At 36.0% G+C, this 19,277-nt stretch overlaps 2 protein-coding genes across 2 annotated transcripts; both read left to right on the forward strand.

Annotated features, from left to right (window-relative positions):
• The first annotated feature begins 11,296 nt into the window (after nt 1-11,296).
• Nucleotides 11,297-13,569, forward strand: LOC129003298 (uncharacterized). The gene is made up of 3 exons (XM_054431592.1): nt 11,297-11,402; nt 12,566-12,786; nt 13,216-13,569. The coding sequence occupies exons 1-3, from the start codon at nt 11,297-11,299 to the stop codon at nt 13,504-13,506; spliced, it is 618 nt and encodes a 205-aa protein (XP_054287567.1). The 3' UTR covers nt 13,507-13,569.
• A 2,738-nt stretch (nt 13,570-16,307) lies between these two features.
• LOC129003304 (uncharacterized) lies at nt 16,308-18,860 on the forward strand. Its single transcript, XM_054431599.1, has one exon. It carries the CDS (start codon nt 16,308-16,310, stop codon nt 18,858-18,860), a length of 2,553 nt encoding a protein of 850 aa, XP_054287574.1.
• Nucleotides 18,861-19,277: the final 417 nt, after the last annotated feature.

Here is a 19,277-nt window from a genome sequence, read left to right on the forward strand (position 1 = left end):
ATGGTTCTATTAGTATCATGGGTTTTAAACTGGGTAGTAACTATTTTAGCTAGTTAATTATTTTTACACCCAAAATATCTTTAAAAATCATAGTACAGTTCCTTGGTACTCATGTTCTACTGCTCGAATGTCTATTAAGAAAATTCATTAAGTCATTCAAAGTAAAGATAATTAGGTACTTTTATTTAGTTTCTACAGCTCCAGCGTCTTATCTATAAAATTCAATGGGTTGTTGAAATAAAATATTATTTTTTTTATAAGATTGAAAGCTCATACATTCCATCAAGCCTTTGTCCTAAATATCACACAAATACATGAAGAACGTTCCTTAGTATCGTTATATTATTATTGTCCAAAAAAACGAACAAAAATACGAACATTTTTATTTTTATAAATGTTTAATGTAGGATTTTAGATTTTTTAAATCTAATTTTTGTGAAAAGTAACTTTTAATCCAGGCTGTGATTTTTATTGTTGACATTTAGTTTGTATAGGTAGATGTATTATTTTACTATACTATCTTACACTAATATACTTTTTTACTATGATAAAACAATAGTGTGTTTTTTCACTAACTGTTTTCCTATGCAGTATTTAAGATATGTTTTTTGTTAATGTATCTCAATACTATTAATTTAATGTGTTGTTGTTTCCTGTTTATTACAAAACAGTATTATTTTATTAATATTCATTTTCAAACTCATCATCAAGCTCAGAACTCAAGGACAAAATGTGTGACTACAACTATCCTGGCTCAACTAAGAGCTTTTAAATGAATTCCTTACTTTGCTATTAGTTAATTAAATTTGTTTAATAATTTCAGATGAAATATGAGCTGCATCTTAGGATTCATGCCAAAATGGTGCATTTTAAATGTTGAGAAGTTGAAAGTTTGAATGTCAAACTGTTACATTAGTGATATAAAACTGTTCCAGAAAACAACCCATTAGTTTATGGCACTATATTGTAATAAATAATAACAAACTATTTTATATGGTTTTATAGAATATATAAATTACACTCATGAATGAACCGATATTTTGTTCCCATATCAATGTGTTCATTTGGTGTATATAATAGCTGTTTATAATAGTAAATGTTATTTATTTTTTTATGTATTTGTAAAAATACGATACTGCTTCATGATAAATGTACATTCCAAATGTAAATACAGTGATTGTAAATATAATCTCTGTATATATCAACTCTTGCTTTCTTACCAGTATGTCCTGTTCTTCTCATGATATTGTAATGTAATTTAATCTCCCTTTTAACCCTTTCAGGCAGAGTTACGAGTGTAGCTCGTCTTAGCATTTTGGGACGAGGTAACCTTACTGCTAAATCACTGGGACTTTTAAGCAGTTCGTCGAATCTGACCTTTGAACACTAGTGTCACATTCAGGCTTTAGTCCACTCGTCCCAGCCGGCCAACAGTGGCATGGTGGCTTAGTTTAATGTCGTTAACATTATGGCGAGTGCAGCTCTGTGGTCTTACTACATCCGCTGGTTTTATTCACGTATGTGTGCAATCCATATTAAGCTTACTAAAGTGTGGCTTAGCTGGTGGGAGGGCTCATCTTAAATAAGTATTGTCTGATTTGTGTGTAAGCTTCTTTTTACAATGTAGTATATAGGTGGTTTTCTTTTTTTACCTTTTGATTAAATATGGACAATGTACTGTGTTGAAATACATGCTGTAAAATGATAAAAATGACGTAAAAATGATATTGATATAAACAAATTTAAAAAATTAATGCGTCAAGATTTAGACACTTGGTACCAACATAGACAACTTTATTAGTAATTTTTTCAAGGAATACATTAATGTTAAAATACAGTACATGTAATAAAATGCTCGTTTGCTTCACAATCTTATATATTTAAAAAATTAGCTTTTCTTGTTTATAATTGGTTTTCCTTTATAATATTAGGAACAAAATGACTACACACAGTGGTTTATAAAGTCCAAAGTGGAAGTGATGTTTATTTACAACAAACTAATAAACATAGCAATCACATGGCATATAATTAACACATGACAGCTGCTTCTAACTTAGTACCAAGAAGGCAATGAGGAACAAGATTATAAATAAATTCCAACACCCCTCCTTAATCTTGATCCTTCATTGGGGTAAGACCAAGGTCGGTCATAAAACCATCATGCTTGATTTTGCCAAGTGATTTTGTCAAAATGTCCGCTACCATCTTGGAAGTTGGAACATAATTCAGCACAACTAGTTTTCTCTTGATTATGTCTCTGACAAATAACTGTTTACGAATTATATGTTTGGTCTTGTCATTCACGGTTCTCTTCTGCAAAATCTTCATTGCTGGCATGTTGTCACAGTGCAAATTTACATGCTCAAGAAATATTCCCAGCTCTTCCAACAAGTGCTTCAGAAACATTGCTTCCTGAACCATTGCTACAAACATACATACAGTCTGTTTCATAAGTCATACATCTCTGCTTCATACTTCCCCAAGACACAGGTCCTTCACTCAATTTAAAAACATATCCCGTACAACTTTTCCCATCAAAGTTGTTTCCATGACTGGCATCAACAAAACCATGTAGAGATTCTTCATCAGCTTGCTCCTCCACAGCATGCTTCCACAAATTCTTATTCGGATCTTCTATTGCCTCTTGATAACTACTTGGCTCTAGATCCTCACAGGTAACCATGTAGGTAACAAAATCAGGAAACATTTTAGGTTTTCTTACTCTTAGAGGGTGCCTACTCCCAACATTAATTTCAACACCTTCCTCATCATTTCCCGAATTCCCTTCAGCGGATCCTCCAGTTCCAACATCGTCATCATCTTGCTCAATGTTGATATTATCAAGAATGAAGCTCTCCTCTTCTGCCTCAGGATTCCTGCAGGGTTCATCGAGTTTGGCGGTCTGGATGCTTACTATGGTCTCGACTGGTTGTATAGTTTCATCACCATTATTTTCTTCACGCCCATTATAAAATAAGTTTTCAAAAAACTTGACATCTCTAGAATAAATCAATCTACGGGGAGACTTAGGATCGACCAATTTGTAACCTTTGACATCCTCACTGTAACCTACAAAAATGTGAGGAACACTCTTATAGTCCAATTTGGTCCTTCTCTCCTTATGCACATGCACATAGCCTATGCAACCAAAAACTCTAAGGTGACTGAGGTCCACTTTCGATCCAGTCCATTTCTCCTGTGGAGTGACTCCGAAAACAGCTTTTGTAGGACTTCGGTTCTTAAGATAAATAGCTGCCTCCACAGCATACTGCCAGTAACCCTTGTTCAAATTTGAGTCACTTAGCATGCTTCTAGCTTTTTCAATAATAGTTCTATTTGCACGCTCTGCTACCCCATTCTGCTCAGGACTATATCGAGTAGTAACCTGGTGCCTTATTCCAAATCTATTACACACTTCTTCTAGTCTCGCATTCATGTACTCCCCGCCTTCATCTGACCTAACAGTTTTTACAGTCTGGTTGGTCTGATTTTCGACTAAAGTCTTAAACTTGAGAAAACAATCAACTACTTCATCCTTTGATTTCAAGAAATAACCAAAGGTCATTCTAGTGAAGTCATCAATAAATATTAGCATGAAGTGATTACCTTGAAGAGACTGAACATTCATAGGCCCACAGACATCCATATGGATTAACTCTAGTTTTGCCTCAGCTCTCTTACTTGGAGTGGTTGGGAAAGATTCTCTGGAGTGTTTCCCCTCTACACAGGGAATGCAAGATTCTGGCCTCTGATTAGGAAAATCGATACCCAAAGCCATCCCCTTTTTCAAAATACCCATGCTAACATGATTCAAGTGACCCAACCTTCTGTGCCATAAATTATGAAGGTCCACACTAACTGACTGGTCAACTTGAGTAGACATAGCCAAATTGTCATAATTTGGATCAATGTTGCATTTACTCTCTGTATCCAACCGATACAGTCCATTTACATTTGTTCCAGTTCCACATATTTCACCTCTTACTGAAAACCCATCTTTTATGTAAATATTACACCCTTTGTCATCAAAAACTAAAACTTGCCCTTTACTAGCTATTTTGCTCACAGATAGCAAATTTGTAGATAAATCTGGTACATACGTCACATTCGATATCACTCTCTCACCAAAGTTTTTAAGGTTCACAGAAACTTTCCCAGAACCCGCAGAGTAAATTTTGGTATTATTAGCGACAGTGACCTCTTTAACTCCCTCATTCGAGTTAAACGTTTGAAAACTTTCTTTACTTTTGGAAAGATTGTCAGAACAACATGAGTCTAAGAACCAGCTTTCAGGTTCTACCTTTACATTCAGATCAGTTATCCAACTTACATTTTTATTTTTGTTTCGACCAACTGACTTACCAATTTTGGAAATTGACCTATTACTAATGTTTGAGCTATTACTAATTTTAGCTTGGTTATTTTCAGGACAATCCCTTATCATATGGCCTGCCTTTCTACATTTGTAACAAGTAGGAATAAAAGGCTTCCTCATCTTTGAGCTCTTATTAGAATTAGCTTGATTAGTATTTGATTTTGATAAAAAAGGCTTCCCAGTACTGCTTTTAAAAGTTGAAAATACTACAGAGGACTCAGTGGTATCCTTTTCAGCCATGCTATTTAATTTTTCTAGTACTTTACTATATTCTACTTTATCTGTACTCTCGACTGCCATCCTAAATGCCCTGTAAGACTCAGGCAAACCTCTTAGAAGTAGACACGCCTTCATTTCATCGTCCACGGGTTTCTCTATGTCAGCAAGTTGAGCATTGAGGTCAAGAAATTTAGAAATATACTCACTCATGCTGTTGCATACTTCCAACTTCAAATCTAAAAGCTGGTCCAGCAGAAATATTCTCCTGTTTGTGCTCTTGACTTCATACTGCTTTGCTAAAATGTCCCATGCTTCCTTCGCTGATATGGCCGTCCTGATATGTAGTTTTGGAGCTGCCTCCAGGTGCATGGCAATCTTGGCGAGTGCCCTCTCATCTTTGTCTGGATCCACAGTTACCGGTGTCGTCTCTGTAGTAGTCCTTCGTGGCTCAATGCAATTCCACAATCCCTCATACTTAAGAGCCATCTTCATATCAAATTTCCAACTTGCATAGTTGGCTGACCCTTTCAACTTAGAAATTCCAGGGGCTGATGTGGAGTATACAATTTTGTCTCCCATCATAGTAATTGTGTTCATCCAATGAAATTTACTATAATATTTCTTAAACACTTCTCTTCAAAAATTAAACTGTTCAAAATAGGCCACAGAGAACATGTTACAGTAAAAGTGAAACTGGGCCCATAACCTCTTGTTTATAATTGGTTTTCCTTTATAATATTAGGAACAAAATGACTACACACAGTGGTTTATAAAGTCCAAAGTGGAAGTGATGTTTATTTACAACAAACTAATAAACATAGCAATCACATGGCATATAATTAACACATGACAGCTGCTTCTAACTTAGTACCAAGAAGGCAATGAGGAACAAGATTATAAATAAATTCCAACAGCTTTTTCTTTTCCCAGTTCGTTTGGCTTTTCTACCCGACCGATTTTCATGATTGAGGTCTCAAATTGAAAGTATGCACGCACAGATTTGCCATCAAACATCAGCATAAATGTATTTATAATCCCACTCGACATATACGTAAACGAAATTTGCCCCCCATGTATTTCTTATGGGAGTTAAATTTGGGTTTTCTTTGCCGAGTTCGTTTGGCTCTTCTACCCGACCGACTTTTATGATTGAGGTCTTGAATTGAAAGTATGCACGCACAGATTTGCCATCAAGCATCGGCATAAATGTATCTATAATCCCACTCGGCATATACGTAAACGAAATTTGCTCCCCATGTATTTCTTATGGGAGTTAAATTTGGGTTTTCTTTGCCGAGTTTGTTTGGCTCTTCTACCCGAGCGATTTTCATGATTAAGGTGTCAAATTGAAGGTATGCACGCACAGATTTGCCATCAAACATCGGCATAATTGTATCTATAATCCCACTCAACATATACGTAAACGAAATTTGCTCCCCATGTATTTCTTATGGAATTTAAATTTGATTTTTCTTTGCCGAGTTTGTTTGGCTCTTCTACATGACTGATTTTCATGATTGAGGTCTCCAATTGAAGGTATGCACGCACAGATTTGCCATCAAGCATCGGCATAAATGTATCTATAATCCCACTCAGCATATACGTAAACGAAATTTGATCTCTATGTATTTCTTATGGGAGTTAAATTTGGTTTCTCTTACCCGACCGAGGGCCGATTTTCATGATTGAGGTCTCAAATTGTAGGTATGCGCGTAAAGATTTCACATCAAGCATCGGCATAATTTGATTCATTTTTTAATTTAAGATTATTTCACCAGTTATAATTATACAATCTAATATATTTCGGTCTATGAACCTTCAGTGAAATACTGGTTTTCTTTTAATCGATTAGGTAGTTATTCAAATTGGGCAAGTTTCAAGCAGACGCAAGGCGAACTACCAACATAAATTTTTTTCATTAGGGTTTTCTATGATTAGTGATTACAAATCAATAGCTCCAGTATTGTTCATGTTTTTATATGTTTTAGACTAAAAATAATCAGTAAATTATAGGCTTTAATTTTAGTTATTAATCGTTTAAATCGGTAAAGCTCAAGATACTGTATCAATAAGTAGGTACTCAATAAAAAATCATAAATTTGATTATTTATCAGATGTTATATTTATTTTAACGCTGCGGAGCAGCATGGGTCCTCTAGTTTTCTATTATCTTAATTTAAAAATTCCATGATCAAGTACACTGGTTGATTTATGAGCCAGTTCCAAAGTTCCTTTTTCAGTTTTTTTTCGTTATATGTATTTATGTGCAGTGGTAGGGAATTTAGAATTTTGCAGCCAATATACGATGGTTTCTTGCTGAATTTTGTGGTGTGATGGATTGAACTCGCAAATCAATAACAAAAAGGAAAATATCAGACGGATGATAGAGCATATATTAACACTAATACCGAAACCCTACTTAGGCTGATGTTAACCGAAACCCCCAGTCTATGAGACCCCATTTGAAAAATAATGGACCCCGCTTAGACACACACAAACCGAAACCCTCGGCCTGTGAGACCCCGCTTTAAAATACACTAACGATGGGCTTCTGAAACGGGCATGTTATGAACAGACAACCTGTCAAGGTCACGGCACCCATGAAAAATGAACAAACAATATATCAATAGGTAGGGGAGGAAAAGGGGGGAAGGTATTGGGGGAATGGAATCTCCCAAGTAAACAGTGTTGCCAACATGCATTTTTGAAAATTCCCGTGGGCCTGTCAGACTGGGGTTTCGGTATTAGTGTTAAACAAAACCCCGTACTTGTGGTAATCAGATGAAAGCAATTTTGGGAATGTTCCTGTCCTGAAAAATTAAATGAAAATAGTGCTATCGGTGATGTATAATTTTTATTTACATAAAGACTTATTAATATTTTTTTCCAATAGCTTTTTCTTAAACTTATTTGTACAACCCACAGTGTATAGCTCTAATGAATAAGGACATGAATAGGCCTCTGTTTTATGGGCTCATGGTCTAACTCTGAAAAATTTAATTTCAGTTGATTTATTAATTTACCTAACCCGCCATGTTAAACATCCCTATTCCCAAGCGTGATGTATACAACTTCTTTACTTCTCGAGTGATGTAAAGTTGAAAAAAACTCACTCGGTGAGGTAATGAAACCCATTTAAATAACATTGATTGCTTAGCTTAAAAAATATACCTCTATGGAGCCAACGACGTTTAATGCTAGAAATCAGCCGTGCGCTTGAATTTTATTGTTATAATTTGATGAATTTTCCTAACCTAGCTTTTGTTTGTTTGAACGTTACTGTTAGAAGATGAGTGAAATGGATAATGAAAAATATTGTTCGTAACCTCCTGTATATTGTCGGGTCAGGTAAAATCTTGTACGTTACACGTTACGCAAGAGCGTGTTTACATCACTTAGGTAAATTATACAACTCGTTTCCGCTCGTTGCAAAACATTCACCTGCGTGTTGTAATAACGCTCTTACTACACTTGTAAGGTAAATAGCTATTGCACATTTAATGTAAACAAAGACGTAAACCATTACCTAATTATACCATACACTGATTAATTGTAGGTTTCATAACATAACCAAAGAGTAATGTACCCACTGTGAAATTTACCCTAAGATAAGAGAAAAACATCAGTACATTCAAACGTAATCAGATATGAAATAAATTTCAAAACATGCTTGAACTTTAACTTTATGAAAAGTCTGCTTTCAGGATCCTAATTTGGGAAAACTCAGTTAATTATTTTTAAGTAACCATTAGGGATGGTCAAGTCTCGAAATTTCGGGAAATTTTAAATCTCGTTACACGAGACGAGATTTCTTTTTGGCCGAGATTTTTATCGAGACGAGAATTAAAAAAAAAAAAAAAAAAAAAATTAAAAACGCCTGCAGAAAGTCAATGCAATACCCGCAATACAGGAGTGTGTTGTAGTTGCGTTTCCTTTGCGAAGGCGTTCTTATTTAATTAATGATATAAATGTAAATATTACTTTAATTATTTTAATAATATTACTTTAATAACATTTGAGAAGTTTTGTTAAGTGTAAGCAGTGTGAGGAATGTTTTATTACTATAAAAAGTCAAAACAAGTAACTATTTTATAAAAATTAATATTGCTTTTATTTTATGATTTATTTCATTTTAGGATAAGTTGAACTCTATCCTAACTGATATCACTATGTTTCCTAATCGTAGGCATTTTTAATAAGTTAGGCGTGATTAATAAAAAAATGTTATGCTGATGTTTTTTAATAAAAGATTGTAAATATTCTTGCCTATTATCATTATTTTTGTATTTAAACAGTCATCTAACAATGTTACAAAATCAGGTAAAAATTTTGAACGTGCATTTCCCGTTGTGTATGAGAAGGGAAATCCCGTCTCGATCTCGTCTCGAAATTTTATGAGAAATAAAAAATCTCGTCTCGTCTCGTCTCGAACTAAAATTTCAATCTCGTCTATCCCTAGTAACCATTAAGCTCAATCATCCTTTATTGTTATCTTTACAAAACAATTTAACTATTTAATAGTCAGTTAATGCAGTGGGTGACATTTATTGGCAGTTGTAAATTATTGTATGTCAACTTGTGTTATGTAAGACAACATGTTGGACATTGATAGATGTGATAAGATGGGAGTGAAACCTCCGTTATTTTCTGTGTCATCTTTTTATTGGGACTCAGTATGTAGTGGCACATGTTATTGTGTAGACATCAGATAATGTGCGTTACGTTAATGTTGTGTGCTTTTAAAATTAATCAATGATTAGATGGCATGTTTTCAAGTTGGGTGGTTCAATTCCAGTTTGTTGTATTTTTTACTATGTGCTGTTTCAGTGATGGATCTTTACAAGGTATGGAAGTTTTGTTATTTTTATACACGTATTAGTCTTACCCTTTCCTACAAAACTGTAGATTGTTGAAAAATAACATTAACACAACTGAATTGAACCACCGACAGTGTATGCCGCTGTCAATTTCAGCACCGATTTCTGTCAAAAATGTCGAATTTTTAACCAAACCAAACTGCATAGACAACTTGGTGTACATTATAGCATCTTTTAAATCACAACTTTCAGAGTACCAATAAATAAAGGAGGAGAAACATTTTTAACACATTTCCTACCAGCCGTCACACTCCTCTGTATGAATTTTCTCGCGGCATCTGGTAGTGAATGTGTTAAATTTGGTGAACCGCTCATCCGACTTAAATGTTTAAACTGGAAACTTTCAAACATACAGGGTGGAAAAAAAGTCCAAGAAGGACAGTTAGATAAAAAAAAATTAAAATAGAGCTACAAAACTTGGTGTTTAGGAGGTTTTTTTTACCATGAATAGTCAACAAATGTTTATAATATTCTTTGATTTATTGTAGACTTCTTGTGGAAAAATCTTCTTGTTGTAAACTCTAAAGAAACTGTTAACAACAATTTAGTATTGTGAACAAAATTATTGTTTTAACTGTGGTTTTAAATATGTGTTTTAAACTCCAGTGTGGGCACATCTTTACTATACCTTTGTCCACCTAAAACATGGTTAAAATAATACAGTACTGTATTGTATTTTTACACTGTATTCATATGAAGAAAACATTACTTAAACTGTTTATTGGTCATAGTTTGGCCTTAGGTGGCTGTAGGAATCAATTGAAGTACATGTCAAACCTGAGTTGTGTAAGTAGTAGATTTTTATCAATTGATAATGTAAAATCTTAATCTTACCTTAGCAATCCTTATTGTGGTTATCCGATATTAATTTCCGGAGTCTAGGGAGACCAATTACTTATCATTTTAGGATCCACCTGTCGCAACGTCCTCCCTGACTAAAGTGAGGATATCCCACTTTTTGAAAACAATGGTTTTTATACCCCTAATCTTTGTACAATATTCATGTCGACTGTAATTTATATCGTGTTAAATGTCAACATACTTTCTACAAAACCCATCGGGTGGATCCTAAAATTATAAGTATTTGGTCTCCCTAGACTCCGACTGAAGATGGACCTTCGGGTCCGAAATTAATTTTGGATACCCACAATAAGGATTGCTAAGGTAAGATTTTACATTACCAATTGGTCATATATAAGCAATCCCTAAAATGATTGATAGTAGATTTGCTAACGAACAATTTCTCACAGACATCGCAGTGATTAGACCAGCCAACAAGTCCGTGTCCGCAGCCCATGTCAGATCCAGCCGCAGACTGTGTGCTTGTCGCAGATACATATGTAGTTGTTGTCTCAATCTGTCCTTCATTCGTCGCTGGAAAGCACTCGGTAAAACAATCATTTCTCAACAGTTTAATCATGTTTGTGTTACATTTCTGGTCCAATATGTGTGTTGCTTTCTTATGAATTACTCTTTAAATACTTTTTTTAAATACTTTAAACACTCAAATAGTTTACAACACAATCAACATGATATTTGGTTCGCCCCTGCAATGATGCTTCTTCAGAAGAGAGGAGTAAAATGCATTTTTTTCTATAAAATTTTTTTTTTTATGTTTTTTTAATGCAGTTTAACTATGCAGCTAATAACTTTTTTTTATTGTCTAAAACCAATTTGTTTACATACCATAATTAATTGGAATCTCGAAGACTATATCTTTGGTCCAGAACTGATTTGCAACGTTCCAATTTGAAGGAGGGCACTATAGCCACTTGGCTACTCTGACAAATGAAATTACCCCTAAAATCCGTGTTTACTCAGAAATATGTTTGCAGGATGTTTCAATATCCAAAGTCTACCTGGAAACCTCAACATTGTGCTGAGTTTTTCATTCAACCACAAACACATTGCTGTTTTTCCAATTTACTCAGGTGAGTAATTTTGTTCATAATATCGTTCTGTTATCCCACAAAGTCCTCATTCTATTGAACAAATAGAATGCACCCAGTAGGCTGGCCATACTAACCGTTTGTTGTCTTAAACAGCACAGAATTTTTACCACAATTCGTCTTTGCCTTTTGCGTCTTTATTACTAACGCCTCCTTTCTCCACGTAACAGCTAGGCAGCAATCCTGGCAACTACTTTCAACCAACTTGAAATTATTTTAGTTTTAAGGAATCCATTTAAGGAAGACCACTCTGCAGTCATTACCACAACCATTGTGTTTAAAACATGCACATTTTCAGTATCAATGATTATTTTATATACCAATCTGTCTGAGCTCTGTACTATGACCACAGTCAGTGCAGCTGGCCACTTGATTAACCAGAGTAGATTTTTTGACTGCAACGTGTTAATATAGAGGACAGCGTATTCTGTTTTGTGAGTGTATTATGTGTCATTGCCATCTTATTTATGAGTAAATAGGTTAGGTGGGAAGGCTGTTAAAGGGTTTAACAACAAATCTCTGGTAATCCTGAGATTCAAGTTAAGTCAAATAAATCTTTATTCAGACATACATAATGTGTACATGAATGCGTCTTAATCTTAAACTATAACTAATACTAAAACCATTTTCCTGATCCATTTTATTTTTCTTGTCTTACTCTGGTTTTAGACACTAACAAATTGAGATGATTGCTAAATTATCACCGATTTCTATTATAGAGAAGAATTAAAAACTTTTCTATTGAACCCTGTTGTTCAATTTGTAACTGACTAACAGTTCGAACTTTTGTCTACACAGCTTTCACTCGTCCACCAAGGAAATACATTTAAACTTGCTCACTACAATGATATAAATCTTAAGCTGATTTTTATTCTATTTATATTTGTGATTGGTAAACTTTTTGGGTTCCACTCACCTTTTTTGTTTGTTTATCCTAAACTGGTCAAGCAGTAAGCACACATGTAATGATACAAACACACACACATTATTCAAGACACAACACAGTCCTAGATATAAAGTTTAACTATATGCAGGATCCAAAAAAATACACCCCGCTTCTTAAAAAAAAAAACAACATATTTGTCCAATTTGCGAATCAGCCTAACCACAACTAATATGTCAACTCTGATCCATATGTTTTGCAGTGAGCAGGCCAATGTCATTCTGCAAGCGGCTTCACCTGTCTCTGGCAGAGGCTTGTCTGGTGATTTACAACGTGAAGACAGACACTCCTCACGACATCACGGTTTGTCTGTACATGGAGCTGCGTGTCGGAACACGTCCGGTGGCCACTGTACATCTAGACTGTGTGAGGAAGTTACATCGACGTATACATTTCATACCTGTCAAGTCACACACTCGCAAGGTACGTCAATCTTTAGAATACAGTAGACTCTCTCTTATACGGATACCTTCTAACCGGACATCGGATTAACCGGACTACACTCGGCGGAAATGACATCTGTTTAACCGGACAATTTTTATCAGCACATTAGTTTAACCGGACTTGATCGGCAGGAAGTGGGCAGTACTGAAACGACTGTTCTCGTGGGAAAGATTTGAGACCAGTGATCACGTGTCTAAATACAATGCTCTCCTAAATTTAAGTCGAATATCACAGTAAACAGTCCCTTTAAATGAGTTTTTGGGGACGTCTTTTTAACCGGAAAACCCGTTGTCCGTACTGGCCTCGGTCCCGAGGAGTCCGGATAAGAGGAAGTCTACTGTATGTATTTTTGTCTAATATAGTGTGTTTTAAGCTTTAAATAAATTTTGAAATATTTTTATTTTGCAGGGTTCTCTTCTTGATGTACATGTTTTACCCAATGATACAACACTTACAATACTCAGGCAAGAGTTTCATTGGACCCGAAGCCTAAACAGTGACTCTTCAGACTCTGATCAGTCTTTAGAAAACGAATCATCCGAATCTGAATCCCAAGCAAAAGACTCATCTGAATCTGACTCAGAGATGGGGAACGACTGTGCCTGTGAGGAGATTATAAGACCTGCTCATCAGAAAAGAGTCGTTCATTGGCTAAAAAGATTGTTCAGTTGGTGGCAGGACTACCGTCAAGACTTTTAACCAAGTTCCAAAAATATTTTAGCCTACAGAAAATGTTTCATATAATTTTCTCAATATTCAATATCATCCTTTTTATAAAACCTTTTGGGAAATTTACTTTTAGTGTATTTTTTGACCCATTAATTTTTTTTACCCATAATAATCTTGGGAATATCATAATATTTAGTGAATTATTTTTTTAACTATCTCTACCCCATAAAACTTGTTTAAGTGTTTTTTGTGTGTTACTGTTCCATAAAAAAAAACAAGAAAAACGGAGTGTTCTAATTGACCAAAAATTAACACCTCATGGCCTGTTGAAGACTCCATAAATTGAGAGGTGAAACCGGTAGCCAACCCAGAACTACAAGAATCACTCCGGCAGTAAAGGGCATATATAACACTATTATGACAACTTTTCTTTTGGAGCATAATAACATGTAGGTGGAGATAAAAAAGAAAAAATATAATTGATTTATTTTGATTCAATTTATTTCATCGTAAACAAAATAAATTTAAAAACCGTGTTTGTTCAGTAAAAGGCCAGCTGACCATATGAGCATATTAAAATAATCCCCACATGTCAACAACAATACAATAATAAAAATTTGAAAATGTAAACATTCCAAGAAAAACATTCTGGTTCAAAAAGTGCAATTTTTCTCTCTTGTAATATCGTTTCTTTGTGTAACATAATTCATTTCTCTCTCCTTTTATTTTGACTTATTTCATTTACCTTTTCCTTTTGTGTTCATTAAATAAACCCTTTTTAATTTCACTCTAAATTCTGTGTACCTACTGTGAGAACATTTGGACATTAATGAAACATATTATCTTCTCAACTAGAGCCAACATTCGACCAGATCTTCTTTCAAGACCTTAACGTCATGAAGTGGTAACATAACTATAGTTCAGAATTAAAATTATACCAAAAGTCCAATATTTTCTGTTGTCAAAATTAAATTAATAACCCATATACAGTCCACTTTATTATTTCTACAATAACCTTTTGATTACGCTACATCTTTGGTCCGTTCGCGTCGGATTGTTGATTAACCAATTGATTGAACTAATTATGTGGACTTTTGGTGAAGATTAAAGACGAACATTACCTCATAAACTCTCAATATTGTCGTTCCCGCATATTGTGTAGGTACTCTCCCTCTACCTCTATCTCTCTCACTCTCTAGATCACAGTAGCCCAATTCACCTTAGCCTATCTTGGCCTACTCCAATGACTGAAAGACTCTGTGACATTATAGTCATTTTGTAAACATTATACCAATCCTTCAGTGTTTATATTTTTTGTTGATTGGTTCCGAGTTTTAGGCCCACAAACTATTTAAGTTGAACTAGCCTAATTCATTTTTTTATGTAACGAAGTGAAATAACTTTTTGTGTCTTGTGTATTTTGACTGTATTTTTGTTCAATTATGGCCCCTGTGAACCTAGCCCCAATTAAGGTTTGTACTTATAAAAGACTAACCAAACAATTCAAAGTTAGGCTTGGAAAAATTCAAGAAAATATAGATTATATTAATGAAAGTGCTAAAGCAAACAACCTATCCTCTGTGCAAATAAAATCACTTCATAACTATTTAGATGAAATCAGGAAAAAGCGAGACGACTTTGAACTAAATTTCAGGCGCGTTTTAGAACATTGTTCTGACGAAGAAGTCGATGACATTATTCTAAATGATGATGAAAACACTATTGGTGAATTATGTATACATCTTTGTAGTACTATAGAGTCACTAATCCCTATTGACGAACCTCAATCTCCCTCTCAAGAAATGGTGAATGATTCCAACTGTACTACTTTCATGCAACCTGTCCGCCTACCGCAACTTGACTTGAAAACCTTCTCGGGAAACTCAGCCGAGTGGATTAATTTCATCAATCTTTTTGATAGCGCTGTACACCTCAACACATCTCTGTCTCCAGTATCAAAATTTCAATACCTACTAAGCTGTCTAACTGAAGAACCTCTAAATTTAATTAAAAACTTAAACATCAGTGCATCTAACTACCAAATCGCATACAATTTGTTGCGCGATCGATACCACAATCACAGACGCTTAACTGCTTTACATTTAAATGCCATATTGGAGCTTCCCATTGCCACATCTGAAAATACAAAATCAATACGTGAATTTCTAAATCATTTTCTGGAACATACACAATCACTTATTGCTTTAGAAAGTGACATCACTACAAATGACAATCCTTTGCTGTCAGCTCATTTGCTCCGTAGACTTGATAGAAATTTACGGCAAAAACTTGAACATTATCGCTCATTCAAATCATGTGAAACTCATTCGTTACCATCTGTGGACGAAATCATTAAATTTCTCAATGAAGAATGCTCAAACAGTGAAGATGCCAACCTACACTCTTCAACTTTTTGTCACAAGGCTAATTCAAAGCCTGCCCTCACATCTAGTAAAAATTACTCCAAACCAAGCACCCGCTATACTGCACTTGTAAGCTCGGGTGATCACTCCACTTCTGTAAAGACATTTCCATCATGCTTTGCCTGTCAACAAACCGATCACAAAATCTACATGTGTAAGGTTTTTGCTAAGAAATCTCCAAACGAGCGTTACAAACTTGTAAAGGAGCAAAATAAATGTATTTCATGTCTTGGCAATCACACACTCAAAGATTGTCGCTCAACAGGCACATGTCTTAAGTGTAAACAAAAACACCACACCTTGTTACATTTCGAAAATGTTGTAAAGTCGGTGCAGCCTCCTCCTATAGCCAAACCCTCAAAACCTTCAACTGCTACACCTTCTGTAGTCGCTTCTGCTCAACCTGAAATGTCGCTCTCGATTTCTCAGCCTGCAACTACGGTTCTGCTAGGCACCGCTCTCATTAAAATTACCGCTACTAATGGAATCTCTCATGTCTTTCGATGTCTGCTCGACAGTGGAAGTCAACTCAACTTCATGACAGAGAGGGCAGCACAGCTATTAAACGTCTCTCGTCACCGCTCTACTCACACAATCGTGGGAATATCTGCATCGCAATCCTCGACAAAGGGACATGCACTCCTAGAACTATCCACACTAGGCAGTGAAGTAATTGCTTCAAATCAACCTTTCCATATTCTAGATAGAATTTCCGCTCCTTTGCCTCGTACTCAACTCGCTTTTGAAGTTTACGAACTGGTAAAACCTTTTGTCCTCGCAGATCCGACCTTTCATATTCCTCAGAATATTGACATTCTCATAGGAGGTGCTTTGTTTCCAGAACTTCTTACTCATCAATCCTACCCATTGGGCTCAAACCTTCCATTCGTTATTGGAACACGATTGGGATTTGTGTTAATGGGCAATGCACCAACTTTGTCTAATTCTTCTCCCACCTCATGCCATTCGTCTCTACTATCCACTACAGACGAGCTACATAATACTCTACTTCGCTTTTGGCAACAAAAAGAGGTACCGCAGTGCAATCTTATCTCTGAAGATGATCGTCTCGCTGAAGATCACTTCAAATCAACTCACTCCCGCTCTCCAGATGGAACATATGTTGTTCAAATCCCTTTCAAGGACCAACATCAACCTCTGGGCACTTCAAAATCTGCTGCTGAACATAGACTTCAATCAATTGAACGAAAGTTTGAATCCAACTCTAATTTCAAAGAATTGATCCCCTCTCACTCCTGGCGCTACGTTCCCTCAACAGACAACCCCGCTGATTGTGCGTCACGTGGTTTGCTTCCCGCTCAACTCATTGATCATCCTCTATGGTGGAATGGCCCTCCATGGTTAACTCTTTCAGATGATCATTGGCCATCTAATCGCTTCGTTCCCATCAACTTGCAAGACACTCAAGAATGTAAAACAACTCCTCTAAATGTCCAAGTTTCAACCCAACCTCCAGAATGGGATCTTCTCTCCAAGTACTCATCGTGGTCCAAACTACTTAGAGTAACAAGCTATGTCTTGCGGTTTATCCACAATGCACGTACCGGTAGCTCTGACCGAAGACATGGGCATCTCACCGTCTCTGAACTTAAGAACTCAGAGCGTACCATCATCAAGTGTGTACAAGCTACATGTTTTACGAATGAATTGACTCTACTTCACAAAAACAAACCCAGTACCTCTAATCTTCAACGTTTAGACCCTTTTCTGGATGCTTCCGGCATAATTCGTGTGGGAGGCCGGCTTAAGAAGCTATCGCTGAAATTCAACGTCAAACACCCAATAGTACTTCCAAAGAAGCACCATATCGTTGATCTTCTCATAGACTTTGTCCACACTACTCACTTACATTCCGGACCACAACTGACCCAAGCAATCCTTTGCCAAAACTATTGGATTCTTTCGGCTCGTCGAGTCATACGGACACGTATTCATAAATGTGTAAAATGTTTCAAAGTGAAACCAAAGAACATCACTCCAGTCATGGGAGATCTTCCTACCGCAAGAGTAACTCCAGCTCGACCATTCACTACCAGTGGCGTTGACTATTGTGGCCCTTTTGACATGAAAGTTGTCAATCTTCGCGGAATGCGTCATATCAAAACCTACATCTGTGTTTTTGTTTGTTTTGTGACAAAGGCAGTGCACTTAGAAGTTGTAGAAGATTTAACAACTGAGGGATTCATCGCTGCACTCACACGATTCATCTCCCGAAGAGGATTCTGTAAAGATATCTATTCCGACTGTGGCACGAACTTCGTAGGCGCTGATTCTGCACTGCGTCGAACAATCAAAAACACCCTGAGCACCAAAGAATCTGAAGAACACCTGTTGCATTTCACTTCATCCAGGAAAATAAATTTCCACTTCAATCCTCCTGCTTCGCCCCATCAAGGTGGTCTGTGGGAAGCAGCAGTGAAAAGTGTCAAATACCATCTGCGCCGTGTCATGGGTGAACACATTCTTACTCTCCTAGAATTCATGACTCTGACTACACAAATAGAGGCAATCCTCAATTCCCGTCCTTTGACACCATTATCTAACGACCCTAATGACTGTTCAGCACTCACTCCAGGACATTTCCTCATAGGATCTCCGCTGGCATCAATTCCAGAAGAAGACCATGCTGATATTCCACTAACTCGGCTCAAAAGATGGCATCTAGTACAAGCTCTCCACCAAAGGATTTGGAAGCGCTGGCAACTAGAGTACCTTCATACACTCCAGCAACGATCCAAGTGGACTCATAAGACAGAAAACATAAAAGTTGGAGATCTAGTCTTGATCCACTCTTCATCGCCTCCTTTGTCCTGGCCCCTTGCCCGTGTCACACAGTTGCATCCTGGCACAGATGGACAAGTCAGGGTTGTTGATCTGAAGACTCAACACGGTTACCTTACTAGACCAGTTGTTAAAGTGTTCCCTCTCCCTCAAAACTAAGCCATAAAACTTAGAAAGACCTGTAAATAGTTGTAAATAATATCAAAAATATTCTTCAGTGCTCCGTTTTTTACACAATTTGGTGTTCATTGTTATAAAACTATCGTTTTATGGAGGCCGGTATGTTCAGTAAAAGGCCAGCTGACCATATGAGCATATTAAAATAATCCCCACATGTCAACAACAATACAATAATAAAAATTTGAAAATGTAAACATTCCAAGAAAAACATTCTGGTTCAAAAAGTGCAATTTTTCTCTCTTGTAATATCGTTTCTTTGTGTAACATAATTCATTTCTCTCTCCTTTTATTTTGACTTATTTCATTTACCTTTTCCTTTTGTGTTCATTAAATAAACCCTTTTTAATTTCACTCTAAATTCTGTGTACCTACTGTGAGAACATTTGGACATTAATG

Source organism: Macrosteles quadrilineatus, unplaced genomic scaffold (assembly GCF_028750875.1).
Source record: "Macrosteles quadrilineatus isolate MER2022 unplaced genomic scaffold, UCM_ALF_1.0 Scaffold_1__1_contigs__length_201487025, whole genome shotgun sequence".
Lineage (NCBI taxonomy): Eukaryota > Metazoa > Arthropoda > Insecta > Hemiptera > Cicadellidae > Macrosteles > Macrosteles quadrilineatus.